Raw genomic sequence first — 14,062 nt, forward strand, 5'->3', positions numbered from 1 at the left:
AAAAGGAAAAAGTCACTGGGGGGGGGCTAAATCTGGCGAATACGGTGGGTGGTCGACCAATTCGAACTTCAATTCTTCAATTTTAGCCATTGATCGTAAACATGTGGGAACACGGGCATTGTCCTGATGAAAGAGGATTTTTTTCCTGTTTAAATGAGGCCGTTTTTCTTCAATTTTGTTTTTTAGCTGGTCCAATAAAGATGCATAATAATCCCCTGTTATTTTTTTTCCTTTTTCCAAATAGTCAACGAAAATAATTTCACGTGCATCCCAAAATACAGTAGCCATAACCTTACCAGCTGATTTTACGGTTTTCGCCTTCTTTAGACATGGTTTGCCTTCGCAATCCACTGCTTTGACTGTTCTTTCGTCTCGGGAGTATAGTGGTGTATCCATGTTTCATCTAGTCACAAAGCGACGAAAAAATTCATCCGGATTGCGTTGCATGAGCGACAACAGGGCTTTAGAGGCCACCACCCTATTGCGTTTATTGTCGACTGTGAGCAAACGCGGCACCCATCTTGCAGAAATATTTTTCATGCCCAATTTGTCATGTAAAATAGAAATGACGCTACCTTTTGAGATCCCTGTAACCTCAATTATCTCACTCAACTTTAATCTTCGTCACTTAACACCATATCGTGGATTTTATTGATCATTTCTGGCGTAGTCACCTCTACAGGACGTCCTGAGCGTGGTTCATCCTTTGTTGATGTACGACCACGTTTAAATTCATTTAACCAGTTATAAATAGTTGCAAGTGAAGGAGCAGATATGCCGTGAACTAAATCCAACTCATTTTTTATTTCCTTTGCTGTTAACCCTTTTATATTAAAATGTTTAATAACAGCTCTAAACTCAATTTTCTCTATTTTCCATTTTTCCATTTTCCACAAGCAAATTTTTTTTTTAAATGTACGAGAAACACACAACAACCCGACCAATCTGATTGAAACTTCGCAGCATACTGAATCGGTAGTGCCGCTGCATGAAAACAAGCCGCTTACAGTACTAGTCGCGCCACCTGTCGGCTTTTCTAAGGACTTATTGACCCACCCTCGTATTATATTGAGAAAATTTTCTAAAAATAAATTTATGTCATCATTTATTTATAATTTCGCCCCTTTTTCATTTCTTAAGTCCAGCCCAGAAGAATGACACTATTATAGCTAGTAAAATGGCTGCCACGGAAATATCAAAAGCGTGGACTTGGTTGATTTTGTGACAAACTAAGCCATATGGGTCCATATAAAAAATCCATTTTTTGAAGAATCTATGAAAATTACATGAAAACTAATAAAGTGGATCTTATTAATTTAAAACATTGTATAATCGCAATAATACAAACTTTCACCTTCATGACCGTGTACACGAGGAAACAAAAAAGCTGTTTTTCTCCTTTTCATCCATTATGGACATGACTGATTTTGAAATGTAGCGTCACATCTATTGTCAGCACTGGGTTAGTGGACTTACATCAATGATTCGATTTTTTTCTCTCTCGGAAAATTCGATTTACAGCGATTTTCGCTGATTCGAAATTAAATTTTCAGGCTCCCTAGAGTTTGATTTATCCAGGTTGGTAGAGTGTACTTACTGGTTTATAGGTGGTACTGGGATCAAAAGATTCAATTACAAAACACGATAAGGAATTAGGGTTTGGGAGAGTATATAATAAAAGATTTTATAAATTAAATGGGATACATATTTTTTTTATTTTCAATGATAATAATACAAAATTACAAATGAAAAATTTTAAATACTAAATCTTAGGCCCGTTTTTTGATTTCTAACAGTCGGAATGGATTGAATTTGCGCTTGGGTGTCTTCATGAGATGCCTATGTTCGATATCTTCATCGATGTGAGTAGTATACGGGATCCTGGTGTTGGGAGGGAGAGTGTGAATGGACAGCAGATGACATTCAGGAAGTGATTCTGCGTAAACCAGCGTGTTGACACTAGCGAGGAGGCTTGGTTCGATGGGTGTTAAAACATACAACATCTTTTCAACACGGTCAATGCCTCTTATGATCCCTGAAACAAAAAATGAGTCAATATTTTAATCATATACATAACACTAGGAACAACTTACTTCTTGTCTAGATGGCGCGATTTGACTCGCACGGGATACCTCATTGAGCCGTCCACATGCACTCGCGGCGAGCCATGCGCCATCTGGACAAGCTCTTAAGACCTATTTCTTTAGCACATGTGTATTGTAATATTGTAAAACATGACACAAATTGACATAAAACTGTTAAGAAGCTACAATTAAAACTACATAACTCCAAATACCCACCAACATCATTTCGTGACTTCACGAAAGCCACAATAAAATGACAGCTTTAGTCAGTTATTTAGTTAACATAACCGGCAAACTTCTGTTAGTGTTAAGTGTTATTTTTTTCATACTAAACTCATGGAATACACCATAGCAATTCTATCACAATTTTGAAGTTAAGAGTTTTATTGGAATAGACCTGATATTATCAGTTGAGCATATCCCCTCTAAAGAAATGGTGAATCAGAAGTAAAATTGATCTTACCATGCCGAAATTGAGAGCAAAGGTTGGTGAATATTGCTACATATTAAAATTGGTTTTTTGTAAAGCAAGATTAAAATGTTAGAATCACTAACACAACTGGTGCAAATAAACACTTAGAAATGTGTTACTACTGTGCGAAAACATCTTGGCTACGTAAGGAAGCGCTGTTGGCGACTAAGAGGCCATCCATGGACTGAAACCGTATGCGGCTTAGATCCGTGTGCCATACTAAACTTGTGATTTTTGTTCATGAAAATATATTTTCACTAAATTTGTAAGTGTATGGTATAAACGGATACGATCAGATGCTTGTAATATAATGAACAGAAAAGATAAGCTTAGCATATGGCACACGGTTCGAAACCGCATACGGTTTCAGTCCATGGATTGCATATAAATAGGAGGAGCTTATTAGTTTATAATGGAATTGCGGTTAAAAATGGGCGGAGCAAGTTAGTCCACAACATAGGCCAAGAAGATGTTTTCGCACTATACACACCACCTATTCAAGATTAATTTTATTATTCTAGACTCGAACTGAAGACAGTGATAGAACGAAGTAAAGGTAAGTATTGTACAACTATTGTGCCAATGAAAAGGGAATGCTTCCAATGGCATGTAGGAAATAGCAAGTCAGTATGTCACCAACCACAAAACTAAAAACACAAGTCGTAGATCATCCAGTTAACTGCCACGACCATATTTATACGCTCTACAATTCCGTGAACGCGGTGCCGGCAATAGCAAATGACCGTATATATACGGTCCACTTTGACACTTATTTTCATTATCCAATGACAATTATTTTAAGAATCCAAACATATGGTATACACAGCGACATCTTTTGGAATCGTGGTGTAATATTTTCGTATTTCCAAAAACATTATTTTGTTTTAAAATAGCTTCATTTCATTACCGATATGTGTCGCTCAGCAGGGTTGACACACACGTGTTTACAATATCAGTCAGTTGCCTCGTGATATTTACATTGCTAACCTAACTTTGTTTTACGGGTGGAATACTGGAATATTGTGACTTTATAGTTTATTTCTTTTATGATAGTTTTATAATCATTACTTATAGACTTTATAACTTATTTTATTATTTCGTAATTTACCAGTACGATTTCGTGTTTTTATATTGTGTAATCTGTATTGTACGTCAGTGTTTGTTTATTTTGTGTATCGGGACTTCTTGTATTCATATAGTGTTCTCACTTTTGTTGACTATTGTTTATATTATATCCTTCTATAATAAGTAAAGTTTCTGGGATATTATAAATTTATATACTTATAAACTTTTTGATCTTCTATGACCAAAATGGAAGGAGTTAAGGGAACAAACCTTAAAAGTGCTGAGATCCAAAAAACTACGCAAAGAAACAAGGTATCAGTGCAAAGAGTGTAAAGTGGCTTTCTGCATAGAACCTTGTTTTGAGGCATATCACACGGTTGAAGACTATTGTTTTTCTTAAATTTCTCGGTGTATGTATTTTTATATAATTTTAAGATTAAAAAGACATAAATAAATTATTGAATAACTTTTAATAAAAACATAATCTCGTTCGGGAATTTTGTTTGTAACTTTTGTGACAACCCTGAGATTTTATGAAATATTTGGTTTTGATTTTTTTAATCAATGGCGACGCAGATGACAAATCGTGCATTTATTTGGTAAGTCTAAGACATACTATTAATTTATTGCCATTATTTTTTAAAAGAAAATTGCGGCCCTTCATGCACGGCCATACTAAAACTCTCAGCATATAACCGGTTAAGTAGGGTATTGCAGCCACACCCTACCTCGCCTAAGCCTTGTGTCAGAATACATAATTCATTATTTTAAAATATACTCACCATAACCGTGACAAACAGTCGGATCATTTCCAAGTTTATATATTTTGTTTTGATTGGGTGAATTAGCGCTGCACAAAGCAACGATTCGGCCATTCAGAATACTGGCCACGTAGGAATTATCCACGATAATGTTGTTCATAGCCAAATCAATAGCAGCCATTGGAATACTGAAAAAAAATTAAATTACATTTTAGTGTAAGGAAATCTCTAAACAATGACTTTATAAGTCCAGGTCATTGAGCTTGAAACATATTATAGAAGACTGCATTACGGCTCTAATTTTTACAAATTTAATAGAGAAACTGGTCACTATTTACTAGTTCAGTGGCTGCATCAAATTCAAATATTATTTTCATTCAATACATGTGTTTGGGATCCAGTGAATACCCAATGAATTGAGCTAACAACCAATCCTCGTGGAAATTCTACTTAGATATTATGTATCACATAATATATCTCATCAGTATGATGGTACACATAATATATCTCATCAATGTCCAGACCAAGAACATCAGTATGTGAACAATGTTTTCTGTCTCCGATGGAACATGGCATAATTGTGATGCGGTCCTTGGACACTCCTCCCTGGTACATTACTTTCTTCGCGATGAACGTACATTTTACGAAGGAGAAGTTTCCAAAATAAACCCGTCTCATCTGCGTTGTATACTTGTACGCGGCAGACTACTGAATTTGACAATCGAATACCGGCGAATTATAGAGCTTGATTTTGTGTTTTCAACTAATAAAACTAACGGCGGAATATAGTAGTTGTCGGATAATCGAGCGGCGATTTACTGAGAGTGTACTGTACTAAAATAAAACGGAATTACAGAAACTATACAAAAATAGCGGGAAAGCGTAGATTCACGGCGTAAGGATTCCACTATTTTTATAATGGGTAATTATTTTTGATTTACTTACGCATATGGTATCATTTCCAGTACAGACAATGACTTAGCAGTAGATATTTGACTGAAGTATGCCATGACATTTAATAGTCTCCACAGTTTTGGTTCCAGATTTTTATTAACCGAAGTTTTACCGCTGCCCCAGAGAGCCTGAAAAGGTTCTAGTCGGTAATATGCATAATCGAGTAACACAAATGGAGATTGCCTTCCTTCGACCAATTCTATCTGTTCTTTATTCTGTTGGTACACGTTCACATTTCCAGCGTCCAATACAAAATCAAAATTGTTTCTGGCCTGCTGGCTGACGAGCTCTACGACAACTCTCGGTCTTACGATGTTCATAACGTTTGCCAGTAATTTCATTCCAAGATTGCCGCTGAATCCCATCGTGTTTATAATCCATGGTATGTTAACATACTTAGTTGTGGAGTAGTAATTGATGAGGTCTTTCACGCAGGCAAAATATCTTTCTTGGTTTTCGGTAACGTTTAGTAACCCGAGACAAAGACATCTGTAATTACAATAATAATATACATTTTTTTAAACACAACGCAGGAAGATCAGAAAAGAAATTAATGGAAGCATATAAAAATGTAAACAATGTGATAAATGCAAATGGCTTCCTCCTGTCAGGACGACAGTATTTTTTTTTGGTTAGAATCATCATTAATGTGATAATTATGTAATATAATTATTGAGAGCCTCATTCATTTTGTAGATTCTGCAGACCATTTACTAACTTTAAAAACTGTAATCGTGCCATTTACAAAACACGACAAAAATATTGTCATTTGTCAGTCATACGTATTTAGTTTCATTGAACTAAGAGTACAAATTGCAGATAGTGTTGGTTAGTTTCTGTCGGATCTTAACAGCCTACCTCCACCTGGTATGTTCCATATAAGAATGTTACATTTTCAAAAATAATAGAGATCATCAGTAGATTTAATGAAAATAAGTAATTTCTTCCTCTCGTGAACAAAATATCAGTAAATCTACTGAAATTTCAATAGACATGGCAACACTACAATCTATCGGCAACCAACACTGTTGCAATAGTTGAATTTCTCCGCTTCGCTTGCTCAAGTGTAAGCTGGCTCTCGCATCTAAATTCGTCCCGTCTGCAACGTGTCGAATACGTCAATGTGATATCATTATTATTCGCAAAACACACGTTACCAAATGGAGCTCCGCACATTGGTGAAATGCGACTTTTTAATTTGAAAAAAACCTCTAGTTCTGCTAGCAACAAATTGCATGTGTCTCGGTGAGATACCCGGGGTTCCAGCGGCTAGCTCAGGTGTACATCGAACCCCGGATTCACAAAAAAGAAATTTTAAATTGATGAGAAATTAAATGAAACCACGTGTCTCGTGCGTAACTTGGTATTATCTTATATTTTACATTTTCTTTACACGTTTACATATTTTGTTTTAACAATAAGTTACGCAGGTCCGTACATGTTGGAAAAGGGACGCTCACTACTTTCTTTTTCTTTTTCAAACTTCGCGTACCCACGCCGTCCAACAAAAAGGACTCTCGTGATTGGCCAAATTTTATCGCGTGATGTTTTTGATTTGACGAATCACGAGGACCACCCCGGCGCAGGCGCGTGGAAATTTGAACGTTGCCGGCAAGCGCGGCAAAATTTATTATATTTGAATAAGTACTTATATTTAATCTTAATCGCGTGTTAACATAATTTTACTCCCTACTTTAATTATAGTTTGTCATTTTATGGCTACGGCCGTATGTTGTAGCTTAACCACTAGGGAATGACAAAAGAAATGGCGTATTTCAAAAAAACACTACCTTATTCTTAGGTCAATAATTATTATAAAGCAATCATTATTCATAAGATGTTCATCACACTTGAATGGTCAAAGACATAGCTTATAATAAGTATCTTTAGAATCATCTTCAAATGTGTTAATCTTGCCGATTTTTTGAATAATAAAATGCCTAATTCTTGTCAAATTTGGGATCACAGAGATTATCAAAATAATTTTTTATCGTGAATATTTTACAAAAATTATCTCGTAATAAATTATACTAATGGTTTTATAAATGCGCTTAAAAATTAATAAACGTAAAAAATCTTAACACCACTGCACAGTTATGTACCGAAATATGACTATATTCTAAAACATTAGAGCGAGAGGTTTAAAAGAATACTATTTTATGTAACAAAAATACTTCATGCAGTCATCAAATGTTTAAAATAACTATAAAGGATAATAAGGCTTCAAAATTATATAAATAGATTATCTACAACGTTTAAGGAGTGTCCAGGATTACGGTTTGAAAATACAATAAAAACTCAATTTTGACCTTCGACGAGCATGTCCCCCCTTAAAATTATCTCTTTCATCCATCATCATTTATACTTTAAAATCTATCTTAATTACACCTCCGCCCAGTAAGTGATTTTCACGCACCGGACGAAGGCCTTTACTCATGAATAAAAAAAATAAAATTACGTAGTTGAGCAAGAAATCAGATTAGATGTTTTATGAAGCCGTTTCTAGAGGTCAGGGTTACGTTTCGACTTATGACTACTAAATGATTATTTTACACCGGGAGAAGCCCGCCTGTAACAGGGGTGTATCATCGGGCTGCGAGTCAAAGCCGCCAGTTCGCATACTGCATACGTACACACTTACAAATTGGTCATTCCTATACCGGCTCACCGGTCGCCGCATCCCATACATATCCACGTCTCGAGAGGTTACGTGCGACTGTCGCCAGTTGCCTATGTGCACGATCTTCATATGCAACATCGGAGCGACGATCCTAGAAGGTTTGATTTATGGCTGTGCGGCAGACGAGGCGATTTAGATGTGAGAACCGACCAAGTGTGACAGACATGAGCAAAACATAGTTAAATCTATTGTCCTCCCACTCGTGTCCATCACCCTACACTTAGACGAGTGAGAAAAAAAGTTTCGACCTTCGATGACTCGATGAATAGAGTAATCACGCTAATAAGCATGCTAGTGACAGATCTTCTATATCCGTCACGGCATTTAAAATTTGCATTATAATTTTGAATGTAACCTGTGTGGCCGCCTTAGGTGAGTGAAGTTAGGGCCGAGCAATGGTTCCTTCACGATGGTTGCCGACACGACTCCAGCGATTGTGAACTCAGGCTGACCAGGGTCCAGGTCAATCACCAGTACGGACTCGCTTCCACTTTCCAATGTTTTGTTCACTAAATACTGAAGGAATGTTGATTTGCCTGAATTTTTTCCACCGCATATTAATGCCGAGTTTGGATGACCTAAAAACAATTTTTATTGAAATAAAAATAAATATTTTTATAACTACATAATTTCTGTGGTCGAAAGGAAGAGGGCGATAAGTCTTAAAAATCGAAAAACGAGTTAGACGGCAAATGAACCATAAAATACATATTATGTATGTACAAATGAGAAAAAGAATAGGTCAAATCAACGGCCTTACGGAAAATGGTTGCGAGCTAATATTCGCTGTCTATGAAATAGGGGTTACATTAATTTATGAACAATAATTTCCAAAATTATAATTAACAATAACCAAATTAACAACATAAACAAATTCTTTTGTAACAATAATAATAAAGATAAAATAATAGACTACTGGGTCATTATAATAATATAATAAAATGAAACAGATATTTGAAAATAGGCGCAAATTGTTTTAGAATATAATAATATATGTCGGGCATGTCCAACTTGTTCTTATTGTGAAAATATCACTCTCCCATTGTTATTTTGTCTTATTTTGACACTCATTAGATTCATCATCAAACTATTATCATACTGTGCGAAGAGGAACTACGCCTAAATATAAAATGCTGGAATTCACACGTTCTCTTACTCTCACTCCTGTTGCAGGCTGTGAGTGAAGCAATATAAATTAAGTGATACGATGAGGTCACGGGAGCTTCTCATGGTGAATTTGAAAACATCTTCCACATAAACTGGTTAATGAAATAAAAATTGGAATGGTTAAAGCATACCCTTCAAAATCTTAATGAAATCATATTACGACTAATGTATACACATTTTATATTTTCATGACTCAATTCCTATGGGCCATGGTTCAATGGACACGCCTGATTTATGTCAATCATTCGCCAATCCTGTGCCTGGAAAGTTCACATGTTGTTATTTCAATATGTATTTGGATCCAGAGGATGGATAATACTAAAATAGAACAATTTCATCTTGATCATGCGCAGATGTGATTTCTTTTAGTGATGTGATTATTGTTAATGTTGCTATTATTGACTGCATTTAAATTAAGCCTATTGCATGACATTCACTCACTCGGTGCCCCTCCGACTATGTCCTGTTTTCTATCAAAATTATCGTACTTCACGCTAATGTGGTGTTTGTAATATTATCATTAAACACTTACCGGCAATTTCCATCTTAGCAAAATTATTTGCGATTTCATTCCATGTCTCATTCATAGATAAGACCCCAGGAAGCATATCATTGTAAAATTTGCATTCCAATAATTTACAAGCTTCTTGGTCGTCGGTGTCTTTAAGTTTTCCACTCGAAAAGACGTTACAAGGCTTGAAATGCTTCCGTATAAAATCCGTCATAATATTACTGTGAGGCCTCAAAACCAAGACGCTATCGTCATTAGCCACATGAGTTAATATATCATCAATCGTGGAGTCAGATATTCCGAGACCGACCAGCTTTGATTTTAGATTCACCGAGTTCTTCTTACCTAACCCAGTTTCGAAAGATAATAAGCTGGAGACGTATAAGCTGTACAATTCACATTGTTTTTCAGTCAATTTGTGTCCCAAAACTTCAACCGAACCTTTCAGTAAAGACACTTTCAATTTTCCACAGAAGTACGTTTTGGTATTCGCCTTCAACACGGCAATACAAAAATTAGAGATAATAAACAATTTGATTGAATTAATATTTTCAATAACATCCGGCTGTTCCATATTCTCTCCAGAATTTGAAGTTTTCATGTTTATGTCGTTTGTAAATCCACTATGATCTAATTCAGGGTCGGATTTACTCAGATCGTCATCATCATCTTCCAAGGTAGCCATTGAAATTACAGCCGAAGAGTTATTAAAACTACTTTCACTGAAAACTTCCAATACAGATGAAACGTAATCAACATTTTGCTCTAATTTTGGCGGAAGATGTTCGTAATACTTATCAAGTATATTTTCACAAGAAATAGAAGAATTACTACAAGCAGTTTCTTCATCAAGATTTTTTTCGGTTTTTTTAATTTTAAATTTAGAACTGTTTTTGCTTTTAATTTTTTTAATAATTTTTCCCGCCAAGCTCCGGTTAACATCAAAGTCCTCACTATTGTCGGAATACGATGACCCTATGTCTCCATCATCAGATGAGCTTTCAGATATGCCAAAATTAAATGAAAAACTACCATCTTGACTTTCATTGTGAGAATATACATCATCTAGTTCAACTAGTTTTGTCTCAGAACTGAGAACTGTCTTTGAACGTTTTGTATTTTTTTGAGATTCATCTTTACTGTGTTTCTTTTTTGGAGTTTTGTTACTTTTTATTTTCTTTTTATCAATGCTTTCTTCAAAATTCATCTTCAATGGGACGTGATCTTCTACAATATTTTTATTATGCTTTTTTATTTTCTTTTTGGAAACCTTTTTATTTTTCTGTTTATCCGAAGCACAATTCACGTCGGTAGAAGCTTGTATATCGGTTGCTGAGCTTTCTAACCGTTCACCGTGAGATTTAGAATTAGCAGGTCGTGAAGGATTAGATATAATATCACACATAACATTCAACATTTCGTTTTCATCCAAAATAGTTTCTTTCGATTGAATCGCACAATCTACGCCGGAAGCTGTGGGTTTCTTTGAATGTCTTTTTTTCAATTTATGTTTGAGCTTCGCCATCTTGTTTGGTTTGAACGGCTGTTCGACATTAACTGTTGGCACGGTTTGATTTTGTGCAACATCTTCAGTTTTATTTGCTTCAAACGAATGGGATGTATCTTCATGTTCAGACGAAAAGTGGTTCCCATCATCAGGGAGATCGAAAATATCGAGCAACTTGTTCGTATTATTACAATTAAGAATCTTTTTCAGTTTCATTTTTAAAGAATGCGAATTCATTTTTTTCTTTTGTGGTTTGCTGATAATTTTGCTTTTACCAGACTTTTTCAGTTTTTTTCTCGAATCCATGTTTTACTATATTTGTGGGTGAATCTACGAGTGACGTTCTTGGTATTTATCTTCAAATTCAACACTGACAATTCGTATAATGAAACACGTGATATTTTTATTATCGAAGCGCACTAAACACTAATCAAGACGATCCAATAGCAGTCAGCAGTGCCGGCGACATTTTTGTCATGCGTACTTTTATAGGTTACTTACTAGTCTATGGTCATAATTTTGACAGCTTACAATTTATTGCCATATAAAAAATAGAATATTTTATAAAACCTCTTTAGTTGAAAGCAGTTTTTTTTTCATAATTTTCAATCGAAAAGAAGTAGGTACATTACCGTGAAAGTTACGAGATTGCATGGCAGTATTGGATTGTGCGATATCTGCACCTGCGCACTAGAATTAGAACGATAGTGGCGAACCTGTCAGAAAAAAATGAATTGCAGAGCATTTTTGATGTTTACCAATTTTCACAACCAGTCAAATAGCACCATAAAATGATAAGGCTCTCGCAGATGCTTGAAAAATAAGATTAGAGAGGGAGTCAGCACTATTTCATGTCAACAGCTATTATCACGATAGTTTAATTTACACACTATTGTTGGCAGTAAATCCATACACTTGTACAGGCGTTACAACTACAATTATTGGATAGAAACAATCGTGATTGAAATTTATGCAATTATGGTTAATAATTCACCTTAATCATTATATTAAAAATTAAATTTTTTATCCAAAAAGTCCAGTTTCCGACTCCTATTCTTATAGCGCCTGTATACGTATGACTACTTATCTCGATAATAACTGTCTACACGTAAAAGTCCTGACCTCCTCTCCAATCTCATTCTTCAAGCGTAAGCAAGACATTATGTTGTCATAGTATGCTGCTATGAATCGGACAACTTCGTAGATAATCGGTAGATGTCAAAATATTCTGTTCGGTACAGTTCATATTTCTTCCGGCAGGTTCATTAAGAAGCTTCCAAGCTTTTTTTAAAAAATGCATGCAACTTGCACGATAATACGTGTTTACACGTGCATTTTCTTATTATGGCCGCCATAATATGCACGTACTGTCGGCAGTAAATCCATGCACGTGTAAACGAGGTATTATGTTGGTGGGTCTCTAATCTGTAGTTATTTTCAAAGAGAGAAGAGTAAAAAATACTAATTTTGTTATTATGTATATTCTTACTCCGTACATCCCATTTTATTATTTTTTATCAGCTCGTAAATTTTATTTATTTAAGGTACCATTTATTACCTTTTATTTTATTAAATCAAGTTATTCACAGCCTTACAAAAAAAAAAATATTTGACTCAGATACAGAAAGGTTTTGTATCAATACATCATAATGACCACTTATTAGCTTTCAACCTGTCTTTTCAAGGGACGATACCTTTATTATCAGTACTACGCACATTGAAAAATGATCTGATTTTTTTATCTGACCTGAAGTTCGAACCTGGGGCAGACATGTTACCGCTCGGCCATCGTGGGAGTAAGTAGGGCCGTCAAAAAGGTATTGATAGGTATTTTTCTTCCAATGCAACAACAGTATTGATACTTTTTGTCAATATGGGATCAATCGTTACGTTTTTCCTTAGTTGGAATCTTTACATGCTGATTGCTGATTACAATAGCTAGTTTAGTTAATTTAGTGATTATTTTCAGCGTAGTTTTTTTGATATTTTTGCTCCAGATGAAGCATATAGATATAAAATAAGTAGTGTTCTGTATTAATATACATTGTTTGACAATAAAAACACTGTTGTGAAGTTAATAAGTTGACAGTAATTGTTTTGAGTCAATGTGTCATCCCGCACAACTATAGTAATGTACGATTATTTCATCATTGTTTTTCAAGAAAATATTTCACTTTAAAAAGTTCCGATTCTTTTCTTCCGATATGACGGCCCTAGTCATATTAAATCAGGAATGGCGAATGGCACGCAAATGTTTTATGTGGAAGAGAAAAAAAATAGATATAATTTAAAAAATATTTTTTTTACAAAAAAATTTACAAATACCTAAATATATATATATATACCTAACACCCACGGTGGCCGCGCGGCTTAAGCGTTAGACTGTCACGCCGCGGGTCCCAGGTTCGAATCCCGGGTCTGGCAAGTACACATATTGCTTTTTCAATTTGTGTCTGTCAGGGTATGGACCTAATTGGTTGAGCAAATGGCTGACATGCATTTCTCGTAAAAAACAATATCTGTTAATACAAACCTCTACTCTGTGGAGGCCCATATGATCCTATTAGGATCGGACATGGTCGAAAGAAAAGAAATATATAACATATAATACTAAAAATGCGTATTTTCTTCGGTTTTTAATAATTTATCAATCAACGCGCAAACGGAAGCAATGAAATTGTGCATAAATTACAGATCGCATTGTATAAAAAATAAGATACTCTTCAAGAATAAGCATTATAATTAATTTAAATTGCATAGATGGGTTCTTAGGTTTTATGCATCACACATAATAAAATTATAGCACTGACCTCGAACAGGCGGCGAGGGAAGACATGTCGCGAACCTCTGATTTTGATTGA

At 35.1% G+C, this 14,062-nt stretch overlaps 1 protein-coding gene across 1 annotated transcript; it reads right to left on the minus strand.

The window, feature by feature from the left end:
* Window positions 1-1,687: 1,687 nt before the first annotated feature.
* LOC147074658 (polynucleotide 5'-hydroxyl-kinase NOL9) lies at window positions 1,688-11,679 on the minus strand. The gene is made up of 5 exons (XM_085943812.1): window positions 9,716-11,679; window positions 8,372-8,594; window positions 5,328-5,825; window positions 4,404-4,570; window positions 1,688-2,035 (listed from the first exon to the last, which is right to left on the minus strand). The coding sequence occupies exons 1-5, from the start codon at window positions 11,505-11,507 to the stop codon at window positions 1,770-1,772; spliced, it is 2,946 nt and encodes a 981-aa protein (XP_085799938.1). The 5' UTR covers window positions 11,508-11,679; the 3' UTR covers window positions 1,688-1,769.
* Window positions 11,680-14,062: the final 2,383 nt, after the last annotated feature.

Source organism: Rhyacophila brunnea, unplaced genomic scaffold (assembly GCF_057557595.1).
Source record: "Rhyacophila brunnea isolate RB1 unplaced genomic scaffold, BYU_Rbru_1.0 scaffold_16, whole genome shotgun sequence".
Classification (NCBI taxonomy): Eukaryota; Metazoa; Arthropoda; class Insecta; order Trichoptera; family Rhyacophilidae; genus Rhyacophila; species Rhyacophila brunnea.

Bases quoted from the DNA above. Each gene is read 5' to 3' on its own strand.
- LOC147074658 (XM_085943812.1), bottom strand. From the start codon at position 11,507: ATGGATTCGAGAAAAAAACTGAAAAAGTCTGGTAAAAGCAAAATTATC. The intron at 5,826-8,371 runs GTTACATTCAAA...TTGTAATTACAG, and splicing joins CACCTAAGGCGGCCACACAG to ATGTCTTTGTCTCGGGTTAC. The intron at 2,036-4,403 runs GTGAGTATATTT...TTTTTGTTTCAG, and splicing joins GACTGTTTGTCACGGTTATG to GGATCATAAGAGGCATTGAC.